General features: G+C 39.4%; 1 protein-coding gene across 2 annotated transcripts in view; it reads left to right on the forward strand.

Moving 5' to 3' along the window:
* PTER (phosphotriesterase related) overlaps positions 1–18,459 on the forward strand; it is a 64,180-nt gene that overhangs the window by 40,074 nt on the left and 5,647 nt on the right. For both annotated transcript variants that reach the window (XM_036459067.2, XM_045587794.1), the window contains exon 4: positions 16,006–16,146. In XM_036459067.2, the coding sequence (XP_036314960.1) occupies positions 16,006–16,146 (141 nt within the window). The remainder of the gene's footprint in view (positions 1–16,005; positions 16,147–18,459) is intronic.

The following is an 18,459-nucleotide window of genomic DNA, read 5'->3' on the forward strand; positions in this document are numbered from 1 at the left end:
TAATAAAAACTGTAGGGTTTTTTTTTTATTTCTTTTCAAATATGGTTGGTTAATTTTGACACATGTTTTTCCCTTCAATATGTTTTCAACTCAAGTGTTAAAAAATATTATGCATACAATGTTTACCTTATAATTAATAAACCTAATTTCTATTTTCTTTTTTACTCTAACTTTTTTTTTTGTTAATTTTTTTGGCTCTTGTTCATGTGAGGTTAGTTCCTTATATTTAAAAATGTTTTGTGGTTTGTTTCTTATAGGTAGTTAGGGGGCACTATTAACCTAGTATACTTTACTTATTTTTTTTCATTCTTTATTGTTTAAAGTATTACATATAGTATTGCATATGTCTGCTTTTTCTCCATTGACCTCTCCCCTGCTACTCTTACCCTCAGCATATGCCTTCACCCCCATAGTGTCTATGTCCATTGGTTATGCTTATATGCATGCATACAAGTCCTTTGATTGATCTCTTACCTCCCCCTCCTTCCCTCTGAAGTTTGAGGTCTGTTCAATGCTTCTCTGCCTCTGGATCTATTTTTGTTCATCAGTTTATATTGTTCATTATATTCCACAAGTGAGTGAGATCATGTGATAAGTATCTTTCTTTGACTTATTTCACTTAGCATAATGCTCTCCAGGCCCATCCATGCTGTTGCAAATGGTTAGAGTTTTTTCCTTTTTATAGCAGTGTAGTACTCCATTGTGTAGATGTACCACTGTCTTTTAACCCACTCATCTAATGGGCATTTAGGCTGTTTCCAAATCTTAGCTATAGTGAATTGAGCTGCTATGAACATAGGGGTGCATATATCCTTTCTGATTGGTGTTTCTGGTTTCTTGGGAGCTATTCCTAGAAGTGGGATTACTGGGTCAAACTTTAAACTAAATTTTTTAAAAATTGTATAACTTGTGGTAAAATACATATAACATAAAGTTTAGCATCTTAAACATTTTAAAATGTTTTTATTGATTTTAGAGAGAGAGGGAAAGGGAGAAATAGAAACCTCAATGAGAGAGAAACATCAACATGGCTCCACTGCCTCTGGCACGCCCTCTGCTGGGGATAGAGCCTGCAACCCGGGCATGTGCCCTGTCCAAGGGAACCAGTGACTTCTCTAAGCCTGGAGCAACACTCAACCACTGAGCCACAGCAGCCAGGTGCCTTCTTAAACATTTTGAAGCATGAATTTCAGTAATGTTAAGTATATTCACATTATTATGCAACCAATCTTCAGAATTCTTTTTATCTTGCAAACTGAAACTCTATACTCATTAAGCAAGTCCCCACTCCGTCTACTCCAGGTCCATGGCAGCCACCTGTCTCTTTATGAATTTGATTGCTCTAGGTACCTGGTACAAATACAGTAGAATAATAGTGTATTTGTCTTTTTGTGACTTTAAAAACTAAACTTCTGATTTGAAGGGTTTAGAACCACACAGGTGCTATGAATTCTGGTCCCTAGATTCAGTGAGTGCAGGCTTGTGGTTATATATTCTCAGAGGAGACTTTTTCTCAGCCTTTCACCAGAAGACAAGGCTAAAAGACATACTCTCCAAAGACTCCCTCTGCGGGCCAGTTTTTAACTCATCCATCCACCTGGGTGTTTTTTTGGATGAGAGGAATGCTGCCTGTATGTGCTGCCTGAGGCTGTCTCCAGCTTGTCTCCTGTCCCTTCCGGCCCTGGCTCTCTATCAGGGGTCCATTAGGGTCCCCCTGGATGATGAGAGTTTTGGGTTCCCCCTTACTGTTCATTTTCCTGCTCTCTTATTTCTGCACCACGAGCAAGTCCTTTATTTTCCCACCATCTGAACCAAGCATTTAAAAATATGTTTTTCCTCCCTTTCATTATATTCAGTATTTTACTTGTACTATCCTGGAAGGTTTTCTGTGAATGTTTAGTCTGCCAGACTGGCTGAAACTGCTTCACAGTGATTATTATGGAAGAAGCTTTCTAGCGCTGTTTATAGTTAGACTTATAGGTAAGTTAGAAAATTATGCTTGACACTAATAGAAAATAAGGTTCCATGGAAATTGTGAAACAATCTTAACTCTTAGCATAGTAGAACTTCCTTGTTCATAGAATCAAACCATATACCTACTGCTGTTCTGTGTCACTGAGCCCTAATCCCCACTGGTTTTTACAGCCCGTAGTTCTTACTGTCCTTACGGGCTCATAAAAATCAATATAAAAACATTATATATGTATACTCTTTGTTCACTAAATCAAAGAGAATTTATACATATACATATATGTATATGTACATTTATATGTATTTTCTTTTAAACAATAAAGCTACACTGGCTGCCATTTCAATGCCTCCCTCCAGAATGGCTCAGGATGGGATGGAGAAATTGATCTGAAATCAGACAAATTCTGAGCATCCTAGAAAATCCTGAGGCCATTTCTAGAACAGTCACCCCTTCTGTGTTTATATTAGGGAATTTTTGGGTTCCAGTGACTGCCAAAAAAAAATTATATATGTATATAAACATTTCAGTGGAGAGGCAACCAGGGGAAATGGCTTTAGAAAAAGTGTATTTGGGAGAACAAATTGAATAAAGTAACAGAAAAAAATAATAATCGAGGCAGATGCAGGCACCTTTAGCTCTTCGATGTGACTATTCCCAGCAAGACCGTGGCCAAGCTGAGGTCTGACTAGGTCAGCCTTTCATAGACTCTCTGAGGTCTGCTGGGCAGCACACACAAACTGATCTTCACTGAAAGGGCAAGGGCGTGTATAATGGGGACAAGCCACAAAAGGGCATGTATTGCATGCAACAAAATGCACAGACAATGCACAAAAAGAAAAGCATCCTGAAAACAAGGCCTCCAGGGAGAAAAAGAAACAAAACACACACCCAGAAAATCATTTTGTGTCTCCCACCATGTTTTCTCAGGCATAAAGGAGAAGGTTCGAAACCCACAGGCTGTTGTGATTGCGACATAACAAGTCCAGGCGCTGGTTAGCCCTGTGGCCCCTTTAGAACACGGGGCTTTCCAGGGGGACTTTCAGCTTTGACTGCCTGTAAAATCGCTCATTTATCCCTTTCCAGGTAGGATTTCTGACATTTAAAAATACACAACAAAATATTCCAGGATGTCTACATTGCATTGAAGCAATTAAATCTTTTTGAAAATATATACATCTTCACTAGCATTCACACATAAGGCATTTCACCTAAAAATACATTCAAGCCTGCGCACGCTCACACGCGCACACACACACACACACACACACACCAGCAACAACAACAGACTGTAAGCCTGGCCAAAAGGAGCTTTTGGGACCTTTAGAGGGAAGAGTTAATGAATGGCCATCAGTTTAGGACACCTCTGAACCACATTGTGGTCATGTGACTGTTTGTGACCTTCTTAAGGTCATTTACCTGGAGATAACAGCCTGACAAGATAAATCTGCTTCTGTGCCTGGGCCCTCCCCTAGCCATCTGTTCTCTTTAAGAAATATGGGCCTCTGGCAGTGTCCGTGGACGGCTGTGAATGGAACCCTGGGGAAGCTCAGAGGGGGCTGCCCTCGACATTCACAGCCACCCAAAGTCAACATTTATTGGGAAATAACACCCGCATTTCTATTCCGGTTTGGGCATTTTCGTCCACAAAAACTTTATGCCTTTTAATCATTCATTATAATTCTACTACCTGTTAAAACTTGAGTCAGATTTCCAGGGGGCATGTAATCACAGCACTGCCTCTGTCCCTGGTCTAACAGGCTATATGTGACCAAGGAAGACACCCCACAGAGGGTCTTTTTGTGATTCATCTCCAAGGAAGTTTTATCCTTAATGTACTAGAGAGTAGTTGTAGGTATTTTTATCTCAGCATAGTTCTTTCACTACCCAGAAAAGTTGGGTAAAGCAACATGACTAGAAGGTATTTGGGTATTAACTATTTACCAATTACATATCTTTCTTTCTTTCTTTCTTTTTCTTTATTGATTAAGGTATTACATATGTGTCCTTATTTCCACCTTGCTCCCTCACCCTCCCACTCATGCCCTCACCCCCCTGGTGTCTGTGTCCATTGGTCAGGTTTATACGCATGCATACAAATCCTTTGGTTGATCTCTCCCCCTTCCCCAATCTTCCCCTACCTTCCCTCTGAGGTTTGACTGTCTGATCAATGCTTCTCTGTCTTTGAATGTGTTTTTGTTCATCAGTTTATGTTGTTCATTATATTCCACAAATGAGTGAGATCATGTGATATTTATCTTTCTCTGACTGGCTTATTTTGCTTAGCATAATGCTCTCCAGTTCCATCCATGCTGTGGCAAATGGTAAGAATTCCTTCTTTTTTATAGTAGCATGATATTCTATTGTGTAGGTGTACCACAGTTTTTTAATCCACTCATCTGCTGATGGGCATTTAGGCTGTTTCCAAATCTCAGTTATTGTGAATTGTATTGCTATGAACATAGGGGTGCATGTATCATTTTGAGCTCAGTGGAAGGCACCAAATAGGTGGTATGCCTCACTCTTTTTTCTACTAGGTTCCCTATTTAACAAACCAAAGGGTCTTGATGGAAACCCAGGGCCTAGACTTTGAGGAGGAACACAATGATAATTAAGTTCAGGAAAATACCACATCTTCTGTCTTTGAAAATTGCTCTCTGTGGAAGGTTGAAGAATTTGACCCAAAGGTTTCTGACAGAGGGGCAGGGAAGACATAGATCATGGGCTAACAACACATTTTATTTTCTTTAACCCTAATTATCTATGAAAATCTATCCAGCACTTTAAAAAATAAAACTTTGAAACATTTTTCTATGCTCCTAATTAGATGGAATAGAATATTCCTTCCTTCCTTCTTTTCTTCCTTCCTTCCTTCCTTTCCTCCTTCCTTCCCTCCTCTCTCCTTCCTTCTTTCCTTCCTTCTTCTCACAAATATTCATTGAATTCCTAATTACCATAAACTACAGTAGACACTGGGAAGTAGCAGGGAGCAAGACCCATTCTCTGCCTTCAATTTTTTTAATTTAATTATGGTGATGGTGACTCTTAACCTCAGGTTATCTTTGAAAAGCCACACACAAAAAAAGCCTTGAAACTGTACACTTTTAATTTTTATGAATACTAGTGAAATAATATTATTCAAAAACAAATATTTGACAAAATTGAGCAAAACATCTTTATATTGTATATCTAAATAGTATGGTAGCACTTACAAAACACATAATAAGAATGTTATGCACATGAAATTAATGGTATAAAGATTTAGAATCCTGTGTGAACAGTGCTATATTAACAGTTTATTATTAGGATTGGATATATGTGCACATTATGTGCACAGTAATAGTATGCAGTGAAGGAAGTGAGTGTGCATTGTATAGTTTGTACATTGTACATATTAAGTACAGTAAAGACAGCTTATATACTCATATTGGTTCAGATCTAACCACAGAATGAGAAATTAACTCAGGCAATAATGCAGAGAGAAAGAAACCTGAAAAGCAAATGAATTTTTTTTCAAAGAAAATATTTACTAATACCACTTCTCCTTTCCCATTTACCAATGTCCACTGGCATTTCATCTGCTATTACTATGGCAGACAATAGGGAAATATAAAAAACTTGTATATATACTTGGGTATGATATGACTAAATCTCACATAAAAACCTACACTGGTTTGTAGAGTACTCACTGATATAGAAACACACACCTTGAATACATTTCAGATTGAAATCAGGTGATGACATTGGCAGCAGCTAAGCTTTCATTAATACAATGTCTATTCTATGTCTGCATGGGACAATGAGAAATAGGGGGTGCTGGGGTCACGATGGACATTTCTAGTTCTGACATCAGAACTTATTTGCTGTGTAACCTTAAGGTCACTTAATCCTCCTACTATCTTGCTCATGTATCAAAATGGGTTAAGAAAAATTATTTTTAACCTTTTAAGTATGCAAATTTTCCTTATTTGTTTATTGTTTATCTTGGACTTCCTTTCAAGACAGGACCTATTTGAAAAGAAAATCCAGAGAAATGTTTGAGAAATGTAAATGTAGTAACACTTTGCAATGAAAATAAAAGTGCCAAATAAAATGCAATGAACTTATGCTTGTAATTGATATTTGTTGAACATCGCAAATTGCACTCCTTAAGAAAGACATTTGGGCAGAGCAGTCCACTGTCAGGGCCAACGCATGCACTGGTCATGCTCTCTCTCCAGTGCATTATACCCATCAAACCCTTCCCTAGTAATTTCTTTTCTCCTAAAGCAGTTTTTTACAACTCTGACACCATTCCCATGAAATGTGACATTTTAACAAATAGGATTGCCATGTCTATGAGATTTATCTTCACTCTCCTCAATAGCATCATTCCTTGAACTGTGTATCGTCTTATATAAAAAACGCAGCCTTTTTTGTGCTTTGTGGCAGCTGGAAAGTTCGTGTGGTTAAAAGCTCTTTCTAGGGTGCATAACCCACAAAATGTATTTTAAAATAAAGTTTTAATTACATTTCACAATTCAGAAACAATTTATAGTTTTAGTCTAATCCAGACACTGGTTTCTCTCCCATCTGTCCCTTTTGCTTAAGCCTGCAATTAAGTCATAACATTGAAAGTGTGACATCATTCCTTCCTATGATGCCATTAAACATCACTGTTTAGTAGAGACCCAATAGTCAGAGAAATGAATAGTGTGGGGGAAACACGCTTGTTCAAATACAGGTAAAGGGAAATAAATACACCACAATCTGAATTATTTTCCATTGTTTTTCAAGAAGTACACTGAACTTCTTGAAGGATGGGACTGTGTGTTATTTGTCTTTGTTTCCCTAGCTCATGTCTCATAGTAAGTAGATGATCAACAATTTCTTACTAGATGGATGAATGGATGGATGCTTCTTTTTTTATGTACTTTAACTCTGATAAGTACATCCTTATCTTCAAGAATAACAAGTTTGTGCTTTTTGTTTGATTTGCCTGTCAACAGTTTTCTTCTGTTATTGTCCATCCCTCACCCAACACCTAAACCCCACCAACTTTTATCTGAATAGTCTTCTTCAAAACTCAACTCAAATGAGTTACTCCTTTAATTATTTTTATAATACTTTCTATTTATTTGCATAATAAAAAGCTTTCAACACATTTAATTGCAATTAGTTTAAATATCTATCTCTTTTCTTAGACTTTAAGTTCCTTAAGATAGTGGCACATATTTCTTATTCATATCTGTAGTTCAGAGGCTAGCACAGGTAGGTGACAGTACAATCAGATATTTGGTGAAATAATTCATGAAGGTGTGCCTGGAAGTATGAAATAAAGTAATGTATTAGAAAGTTCTTTGAAATTGTAAAGCCCAAGACAAACATTAGGCATTATTACCATCTTGCTCACATTCATGAATCACTTCCTTTCCTCTGCTCCTTAGTTCTTTGTGTCTAGATAGACCACAGCCCTGGTCTGGATTATCACTTCACACAGACTTCCTGGCTCCCACTCAGAGTGCATTTGACATTAAACTAAACCCCTCAGCACCTGGATAAGATCTAGACTATAAAGAGGTAATAAAAAGAGAATCAACTGCCCTGTCTTTTAGTCAACTTTATTTTTTAAAGTATATTTTTACTGATTTCAGAGAAGAGAGAGGGAGAGAGCGATAGAAACATCAACCATGAGAGAGAATCATTGATTAGCTGCCTCCTGCAACCCTCCTCACACACACCACTCAACCACTGAGCCACAACTGGCCAGGTAACTTTAAAACTCTAATAAATTATAACCATATTCTGGAAACAAAGATAAGCTCATCACTTTAGATACTATTTTCTTAGTTCATGCCCATTTATTTATCATAAACTTATGCCTGTTCCTTATGTAAACAGAATTAGCTTATTAGTTGAAGAGCAAAAGTATAAAAGATTCAACAGAAGAAATAATATAATATGAATGACAATAAAGATTTGATACAAAAATCTCATCTTCCTCCTGGAAAATTCCAGGATATTGTACAAATGACATTGCAATCACGTCATGCACCTTGGAGAAGGGCAAGAGGTGAAAAATACCTTAAAGACTGGGGAAGATAGAAATAAGAAAGAATATAATTATTCATGGGTAGAGAATATGGAATGAACAGAAACTGGCTGAGGTTGACACCAGCACTTATGTAAGAAGAGCTTGGAGATCATTTATGTCTTGGAGGTGCAAGACCTCTGTTTAATCCTTATCTGGAAGACGTCAAGTAGAGTACATTTTTCCATGATACCATACTGACATCTGGGGTCAATCCTTTCTCCAAATGAAAAAATAAAAACTCACTTGCATAAATGCAACTTCAGTAGCACCTTGACAGTCCTGGGAAGTCATCCAACTGAGTGTCAATTTAATGTGATTAAGTCACATTGTTAGACATCTATGATGTGGGATGCTCCCAGATGTCTCTGTTATGGGGTGGATTTCTCAGTAGGTGAGAAGGAAGGGAGCTGCTGTGGATGGATGCTCTCATCACAGAAAGGGAAGCATGATCTAATAGCATGGCTTATGAAGACAAACGCAATCTGGATTTATTCACAACTCCTCAACTTTTCTGAGATTTAGTTTCCTAATCTGTAAGATGGGGATAATCATACCTTCCTCATATAGTGTTTGTAAAAATTAAATGAGATAGGGCTTCTAAATAACTGATAATGATTGTTTATTATTCTTGCTTCACCAAATTTTCCCATCCTACCTATCATTAATATCTAATACCAAATCTATTTTTTTCAGGACTTTCCTATAAAAAAAAATATGCATAAGCACTAACACTATTTCCCCCCCATGGGTTTTACACTTCAGTAAGTAGAATTTCAATGAATTCATTTTTTAATTTCTACACACTAATGTTCAGTTATCCAGAGGGTGTCATATCATTACATGTTAATAAAAAATAACATATTTATGTATATATATACTTATATATCCTAGATTTTTAAAAAATACTTTTACTAATTTTTAGAGAGAAGAAGAGAGAGAGAGAGAGAGAGAGAGAGAGAGAGAGAGAGAGAGAGAGAGAGAAACATCAATGTGAAAGCAGAATATGGATCAGCTGCCTCATGTATGCCCTCTACTGGGGATCAAGCCCACAACCCAGACATGTACCTTGACTGGGAATAGAAATGGCAACCTTTTGGTGGATGGGATTATGCCCAACCAAATGAGCCACACCAGCCAAGGCTATCCTGGATTTTTTAATGACAGCAAATTTTCTGCCTCCTTTTTAACTACATTTTCCTAATGTCCAAAATACCAGCTTAAATGCTTCTCTTCTGAGGGGAAATCTTCTCCCCCTACACATGACTATAAAAATTTTAAATGTTTTACCAAGGGACCATTTCCCTCAAAATCACACTCCTTTCTAAATGCTGTTCTACAGGATAAGAATTCCCAGGGGTTACTTTTAAAACTTACATGTGTAGATGAATTTTATTGAGCATCGAAAACTATCTCTACCTGTGGTGATATTCTTCATAATATCTAAAATATAAATAGCAATTATCTAAAATAATAAAAGCACAATATGCAAATCAATCAAATGACCAAACCAGAATGACCCTCCGGATGACCTTCCAGATGACCATGCTATGACATGCACTGGCTCCAGACCAGCCAAGGCAGGTGCGATGCGATTGGTCAAGGGGCCCTACCATTGCCCCATGATTGCCCCGCAGAGGAAGGCCCAGGCCACAAAACTGGCAGTTACAGAAGGAGACCCAGGCCACCTGGCTGGTGGCGCTGTGGCAGGTGGGTGGAACCTCCCTCTGCGGGGCGATAGATCTGGGGGCCCTGTGATCAATAACCCCACAGAGGGAGGCCAAGTCCATTAGCCAGTGATACTGTGGCGGGTGTGCGGGGCCAGCCAGTGATTGCCTCACATAGGAAGCCCCAGGCCAGTCAAGTGATTGCACCCATGCCTGTCACCCACAGAGGAAGGTGATGAGTGGTGGTGGTGTGGGGGGAGGGGACAGTGCTGCAGAGATGGTAAGCAATGGCACTAGTGCGGGCAGGGCCAGCTGCTGGCAGCTGGGGGAAGGAAAGCCTGGATAGGCCCTGATCACTGGCCAGGCCAAGGGACCCTACCAAGGGGTCCCAGGTTGCAAGAGGGTGTACGCTAGGCTGAGGGACATCCCCCACATTCATGAATTTTGTGCACTGGGTCTCTTGTCTATAAAAGCATAATATGCTAATTAGATCAGATGTCCTGCCAGATGTCCTTCTGGAAGAAGCTGTCCTGGGCGGGGGCCGAGGCAGAGGACCTCAGCTTCTGCACCGAGGCAGAGGCAGCCACTGCAGCAGAGGGTGGGGACTGAGGCCCAGGCAGCTGTGGCAACAGTGGGGGTCGAGGCCCTTGCATGAATTTTGTGCATCAGGCCTCTAGTGTGTGTGTGTGTGTGTGTGTGTGTGTGTGTGTGTGTGTGTGTGTGTATTTGGCATCTGAAGATGTGGATACCTATATTCCCCACTCCTCTCTTAAATGAGGCTGTTGTAAGACCAAATCTGAAAAGATTAGTTGGGGCCTCATGGGCTACCCCAGTTTTTTCTCTGATGGAAATGGCAAGCCATTAGTGGGTTCTGAGCAGAGAAGAGACCTGATCTGATTTAGGTGTGGAGACAAACTTTGGTTGTTGTATCTGAATATATTGCAGTAGAAATAACAGAGGTAGAAATAAGGAGAGCAGTGATACTCTACTGTAGAGATCCTGCAAGAGATGATGGTGACTCTGACCAGAAAGTAGCAGGGACATGGTGAATTCTGGTCATATTTTGAAAGTAGTTGAGCCAAAAGTTTACCCTAATGGATTAGATGTAGAATATATATACAAAACAAAAACACACACACAAAAAAACAACAACAACAACAACAACAACAACAACAAAACAACTGGCAGTCAGGATAATCATTAAGATTTTTTGGCTTGAGCAACTGGATGGATGGAGTTATCATCCACTGAGATAAAAAAGGATGTTAGCCGAAACCAGTTTGGCTCAGTGGATAGAGCATTGGCCTGAGGACTGAAGGGTCCAGAGTTCGATTCCAGTCAAAGGCATGTACCTTGGTTGTGGGCACATCCCCAGTAGGGGTTGTGCAAGAGGCAGCTGATCAATGATTCTCTCTCATCGATGTTTCTAATTCTCTATCCCTCTCTCTTCCTCTCTGTAAAAAATCAATAAAATATATTTTAAAAAAGAAAAGAAATAGGTGTTGGAGCAGCTAGTTTAGGGTGTTAGACAAGGCATTTAGTTGGAGACATGTTAAACTTGTCTATTGGACATCTACATGGATATGACAAGCAAGCAATTACACATGCAAGTCTGGACTTTAAGAGAAAGATGGACCCTTAATATATGCCCTTTAATATTTGTAAAAAGCTCAGAGCAATTATCAGACTCCTAGTAAAAAAGTAAATAGTGGCAATGATTAATATAGTTTCTTCTCCTTTTTTGACCATGTCATTTGAATTGCTTGAAGTAACTGCAATGGTCAAATCCTGTTATAAGTAGTTACTGTCTAAACTTGCAATTAAATATAGCCATAAAGCAATCTTTCCTTACTTTTTGGGGTTATTACTCTCTTTAAAGGTAAATTCCCCATTTTTCAAGTGCAAATGAGGTTACTGAGGGCAGGGAATTAAATTTAAAAATTAAAATTAAAACATATGATATACACAGATAATCAATGCAATTTTGGAAAGTATCCTTTGAATACAGGATATTTAGCTATAGAAGAAGTAATATCGTAAGTATGATAGTTAAGAGAGGAGATTCTAGCTTTGAAATTAATTCATACTTCTGCATATCACATTGAATACCTAATATGTTAAGTTCCAGTTTCCTCATCTGTAAAATTGAGACGTGAAAAAATTGTGAAGGATATTGAATGAGATAATAAATGCAAAGCACTTAGTACAATGCTAGATCCAGTACTTTTTTATAATTCCAAGCTATGATGATGATGATAATAATGGTGATAATGATGATGACCAGCAACTTTACTTATTATTTACAATTGAATCTAAGACTAAACATTTTTCTATGGCTTTTCACTTACTATGGACTTTTCATTGAATATGTTCCTCAATATACTACTTAAAATTTAGGAAACTTACTCTCAAGACATTATGCCAGTAGAAAAAAAAAGGTGTTAGAGTCTGATCCAACCTGTCATTGGCACTTCCATTCCTCTTCTCAACTCCAGCCTGCCCTCCCCACCCTCACCCCAGTACCTTGCCCATATTGCTAATGAACAAACCGAATGAATTGACTCAAAAGGAAAAATACTGAACCTATCTCTTTCCCCTTATGTTATTTTAATTATGTATATTTTTGTGCATAAGCATGGTTCTTCGGGGGTAGGGGGGAGCAGGGGAAACAAAATATTTATTATAGAAAAATGCGTATTCTTTTAGCCTGGTAATTTTGGAAGCAAAAGATGGTTTCCATAGTAAGAAGATGGAAAAGGAGTAGTATTAATGGAAGAAAGCACAGAACTAATGCACATTTTAGAGTATGCCTAAAACAACACTGTGAACTCTAAGTTATGCTAAATTGGTGAATAGGATAAATAGAAGCCAGCTCCAATGTGATTGTTCAGAATGAAAGTCAATAGTGAACTCCAAGAAAGGATCTCAGCACAGCAGAAACTCCTGCACTAGTGACACACTGAGGCTTAATTGGTCCTCCTATGGTTTGGAAGCAAGGTTTCAAAAACACTTCTGACCTCTGAGAAGAGATTTATAGACATACTAGAGACCCAGTGCAGGAAATTTGTTCATGAGGTGAGGGGTGTTCCTCAGCCCAGCCTGCACCCTTTCCAATCTGGGACCCCTTAAGGGATGTCTGACTGCCCGTTTAGGCCTGATTACAGTAGGATCGGGCCTAAAGGGACATTCGGACATCCCTCTCACAATCCAGGACTGCTGGCTCCCAACTGCTCGCCTGCCTGCCTTCCTGATTGCCCCTAACTGCTTCTGCCAGCGAGCCTTATCACCCCCTGACCACTCCCCTGCCAGCCTGTTTGCCTTTCCCTGCAGGCCTGGTCCCCCCCCCCCCCAACTGCTCTCCCCTGAAGGCCTGGTCCCCCACAACTTCCCTTCTCTGCCGGCCTGGTCACCCCTAACTGCCCTCCCCTGAAGGCTTGATCGCCCACAACTGCCCACCCTTGCAGACCTGGTCCCTCCAAATCGCCCTTCCCTGCTGGCCATCTTGTGGTGGCCATCTTGTATCTCCATGGGGACAGTCATCTTTGACCACATAGGGTCAACCATCTTGTGTGTTGTAGTGACAGTCAATTTGCATATTACTCTTTTATTAGATAGGATTAGATAGGATAGAGGCCTGGTTCTCAGGTGGGGGCCAGCTGGTTTGCGCTGAAGGGTGTCCCGGAGCAGGGTGGGGGTTCCCTTGTGGTGTGGGACGGCTTGTGTGAGGGGTCTGTGGCGATTTGCAGGCTGGCCACAACCCAAGTGGAGGCCCTAGTATCTGGGATTTATTTATCTTCTATAATTGAAACATTGTAGCCTTAAGCGGAGACTAAGGCAAGTCAGTGCTGTGGAAACTTGGCTTCCTCCATTGACGAGGGCAACTCAAGCCTTCTGTTCTCTCCAGCTCCATGGCTGCCACCATTTTTGTTGGGATTTATTTATCTTCTATAATTGAAACTTTGTAGCCTTAAGCGGAAGCCAAAGCAGGCAAGGGCAGGCAGAAAGCGTGGCTTCCTCCATTGCGATGGAAACCCATGCCTCCTGCTCTCTCTGTGGGTAGCCATCTTGGTTGGGCTAATTTGCATACTTGCTTCTGATTGGCTGGTGGGAGTGGCTTGTGGTAATAACAGAAGTATGGTCAATTTGCATATTAATCTTTTATTAGATATGATAGTAGTGCTTTAATCCTTGCATCCTGTAGTTGCCAAAGTAAAAGTATATGAGTATATCCAATCCTAATGAGTCAATGATTTTCTGATATTCTAACTCTTCTCCAGGCCAATCCTAGATCCCAGTCATTCTTTTTCTAGGCCCTTAATTACCTTTACACAATGTCTAATGGGTTATATTACCCCCTCACATTAGTTCCATATCCATTGTATTTTGCTGAAATTTCTTTTTCTTTCCTTCTTATTTATGTCTGTGTTTGAATTTCTACCATTTTTGGGGGGCCTAAATCACTTTTTACTTGTTATAATATAAATTTATTAAGATCATTTAGTCTTGCTCCAGACTACTCCTCTGATGGTTTATTGTATTTATCTTGCATTTTTCTCCTTTTCTATTCATTTCATAGTCTTGCAACAGAAAGTAGTGATATTATTACTAAGTTCTCTATTGAATTAGAAGATAACTACAAAAATCATCATAAAGTAATAAGTTGTATTTTAAAAGTAAGCACACATAGCTTATATATATATATATATATGAGAGAGGGAGAGAGAGAGAGAAAGAGAGAGAGTATATATAGAGTGCTAGTGGCCTGGTGCACAGAGTAGGGGTTTCCTCAGCCTAACCTGCACCCTCTCCAATCAGGGACCCCTTAGGGAATGTCCCTGTGGGAATGGGCCTAAACCAGCATTTGGACATCCCTGTTGCAATCTGGGACTGCTGGCTCCTAACTGCTCACCTGTCTGCCTGCCTGATCGCCTCTAACTGCCTCTGCCTGCCTCCCTAATTGCCCCTAACCCATCTGCCTTCCTGTGTTATCACCCCTAACTACCCTCCTCTGTCAACCTGATCTCATCCCCAACTGCCCTCCTCTGCAGGCCTGATCTCACCCCCAACTGCCCTCTCTGCCAGCCAATTTGGTTCTGATTGGTCAGTTTCTATGCCAGTCAATGTCAAAAGCTCTACCTCTTGGGCAGCCATTGGTTCCTCACAGTTCACCCAGATTTGGTTCTGATTGGTCAGTTTCTATGCCAGTCAGCATCTCTGGGCCTATCAATGGGCCTGATCAGAAAGGCAGGGCTGATCAGCAGCCCCTGTAGAGGCTGACCCAGCCAGGAGAGAAAGAGAGAGGCAAATGCTGATCAATAGCTGCCACATAAGCTATGGATCAGACCCTGCTTCTCTCTTCAGGCCTCTCTCCAGGCCTTATTCGCAGCCCCTTCAGCAGTCAGTGCTAGGTTACCATAACCGCAGCTCCAGTACTCAGTGCTGGGTCACTACAGCAACCCAGTACTGACTGCAGGACTGACTTCTGGTTGGTCAAGAATCCAGTCATGATGGACCAGGGTTTTTATATATTAGGATTATATATATATATTGTACCTTTTAAGGGTGTTTTAATGATATTCACAAAAGCTTTGAAATTAATTTTAGAACCAGACAATGATCTTAACAAGAAGCTGATCCTCTTATTGTACTTTAGCTTCAGGTTTTCCCCAGATTAGTATCACTCACCCAAAGCATGGCATCTGGTGCCAAATTTCTTGCAATAGTTTCCACAATTCACAGCAGTCACTAAGGAATTTCAAACTTATGTGGATCATATCCTGAAGACAATTATATAGGAGAATTACAAAATTGGTTTGGAGTAGCCCTGGCCAGGTGGCTCAATTTGTTGGAGCATCACTCCATACACCAAAAATATTGCATATTTGATCTCAGGTCAGTGAACATACAAAAGACAACCAATTGTTTTTTGGTTTTTGTTTTTTCTCTCCCATATCCCCCTTCATCTCTCTTGAATCAATAAAAACACATCCTCAGGTAAGGATTAAAAATAATAAAATAAAATAAAATAAATTTTTTAAAAAAACAAAATTGTGTTTTTGAGTATTGGCAATGTAATTAAAATGTCTACATTTCCCCAGTATTTTAAAGGGAAAAGTCCCTTTTGCATGGGTAAATTCTCTTATTTATGCTAATAAACTGAACTTGCTATTTTATAGTCACTTCATAAGTTCAGTTACTTACACTATGTTCCGGTACATAATGTGCTTAAAAACTTTTAATCTGTATATGTGGAAAATAGACTCTTGATAATAACAATATGTCTGTTTTATTGCCTTTAGGACTATACTTGATAAGAAGGAACTACTAGAGTTTGCTCAACTTGGCTGTTACTTGGAATATGATCTCTTTGGTAATGAACTCCTTAATTACCAGTTGAACCCAGATATTGACATGCCCGATGATAATAAAAGAATTAGAAGGTAAATATGATTAAATCTCTTATAGCATTCCTTTTTGATTTTCATATCTGGGTGGGTATTAGCAAAGATTGAGAACTCAGGAAGCAGGAAGAACCAAAGACTTGCAGAGAAAAATATCCCAATGCTATTTCAGGGAGAAAAATCTCTATATATTATTGCAAGAAGAAAATGAGTCATCTTAAGTAGGCAAAAAGCTTAACAGAGCCTTAGACAGTCAGTGCAGATGGACAGCTAACAAGAAACACAGATAACACTCAATCTCTGCCATGTCAATAAGAGAATTAAACATGTTTTCCTATGTTTATCTCTCCTGAAGATGTTTCTTTCCCAGGTTGAACACACTTAAGTCATAACCGCATACAATATATTTTTTAAATGCTTTATTAAAAGTAATCACTAAAGTGACAGCTTAAGTGTTACAAGTATGATGTCTAAAGACTAAACATCATATAAAATCTAACCTTTCAAAATGGTCTAACATGCAGTGAAAGCAAAGAACAGTACAAGTGGAAAAATTTGAGAGTCAAGGATGAATGACCTGGTTTATCTTAATTATACAATGATGTGAAAAGGGAAGATAGTAAGTTAGAAAACCTGAAAGAGGAGATAGATTTGAGATTGGAAAGGATGACTTTTGGCCAAAACTGGTTTGGCTTAGTGGATAGAGCATCAGTCTGCGGACTGAAAGGTCCCAGGTTCGATTCTGGTCAAGGGCATGTACCTTGGTTGCGGGCACATCCCTGGTAGGGGGTGTGCAGGAGGCAGCTGGTCAGTGTTTCTCTCTCATCGATGTTTCTAGCTTTCTATCCCTCTCCCTTCCTCTCTGTAAAAAATCAATAAAATATATTTTTAAAAAAGAAAAGGATGACTTTTGTTTGGGAAAATTTAAGTGTTGCTATCCAGAGGGGCCCTTGGATAAAAGTGAAGCTCAGGCTAGAAATTTAAACTGAGGCATAAATATAGACATCATTGGATTGTATGCAATAGTTGGAAATGTGGGGATGAATAAGATCACTCAGAGAAGAGAATGAGGACAGAGCCCTGGGGAACACACACGTTTAAGGGATGGACTCAGGAACAGACACTCAAGGACAGTTGAGAAGTTTTCAAAGTGATGAGAATGTCAGGAAAATACGTTATTACTGAAGTTGGTGGAGAAGAATGCTGAAAGCAGAAGGGCTTGAGCACGTGTAATAGGTGGCAGATATCAAGTGAGATAAAGACTAAAAAGTATCCATTGGATTTCAGTCTGGAGGTTCTCATTTCAGAAATAATAAGTGCAGTCTTGTTAGAAAAGGCTTGAGAAATAAGCAGGAGGTGAGGAAGAGAATATAGGGGTTAGTCTTTCAAGAAGCTTGATACTAAAGGGAAGCAGATGTGTAGGGCTAAAGCTTGAAGACAAGACAGATCAAGGAAAGATTTTATTTGGAGTTGAACAGTGTTGATATAGCTGAGAGTGAGAGCAGAGAGACAGACAGAGAGAATGAATCCAGGGAAATAAGTAGTGCCTATTCTACAGGGTTGTTAAAGAATGTATATGAAATAAAGTATACAACATTTTTAGCTGAGTGTCTGGAGTAGAATATGGAACTGTCAATTAATGTTCCTTTAAAAATCTGGAGAGATAAAAGATACAGAAAAAGGCTCCCAAGGAGACAAATAGATGGGATCTGAGAGGCAAATAAAAAGTTGGTTAAAATGCGATATACTTTCTCCACTGAAATGAGGGGATGCAAGTAATGAGGTGAATACAAATAAATCTTGGCAGGAGGAACAGGAAACTGAGAGCATATGGCCCCATCTGGTCTCTAGTGTGCCCATGACACTCATCTCTTGAGAAAGGAGTGGATTCCGGGCAGAACCTTGGAAAGGAGAATGTAGGCTGGGGATGAGAGGGATGTGGCTAGGGACAAGATGTGTGCAAGACCCAGGTGAGGCTAGCAATCATGACTGCATGACCATATATTGGCACCAATGCACACATGATTTGGTGATTATTTTTAAAAAATGTTTTGTAGTTTGGTTCTTGGAACCAAGAAGCTTTGTGAGTAGAAGCAAAAACAAACCAAAAAAAAAGTGAACAGTTAGAAATAGTGAAAGTTGGGATTCTATCTAAAAAAATGGGAACAGGGAGGGGTTGAGATGAGGGTCATAAGGTCCAACTTGAAGGAAAGAGAGAAACGGTCGATATATAGCAGGGGCAAGTAACTGGGAGCTTTAATGAAGTGAGTGAATACATTTAGTAGGAAAGGGCGAGTGAAAAACTAGAAAGACGTAACTGGAGGTCAGAGTGGGAAACTGAAGATTAAGATT

The sequence above is a fragment of the Pipistrellus kuhlii genome, unplaced genomic scaffold (assembly GCF_014108245.1).
Source record: "Pipistrellus kuhlii isolate mPipKuh1 unplaced genomic scaffold, mPipKuh1.p scaffold_m20_p_1, whole genome shotgun sequence".
In the NCBI taxonomy this organism is placed as follows: Eukaryota; Metazoa; Chordata; class Mammalia; order Chiroptera; family Vespertilionidae; genus Pipistrellus; species Pipistrellus kuhlii.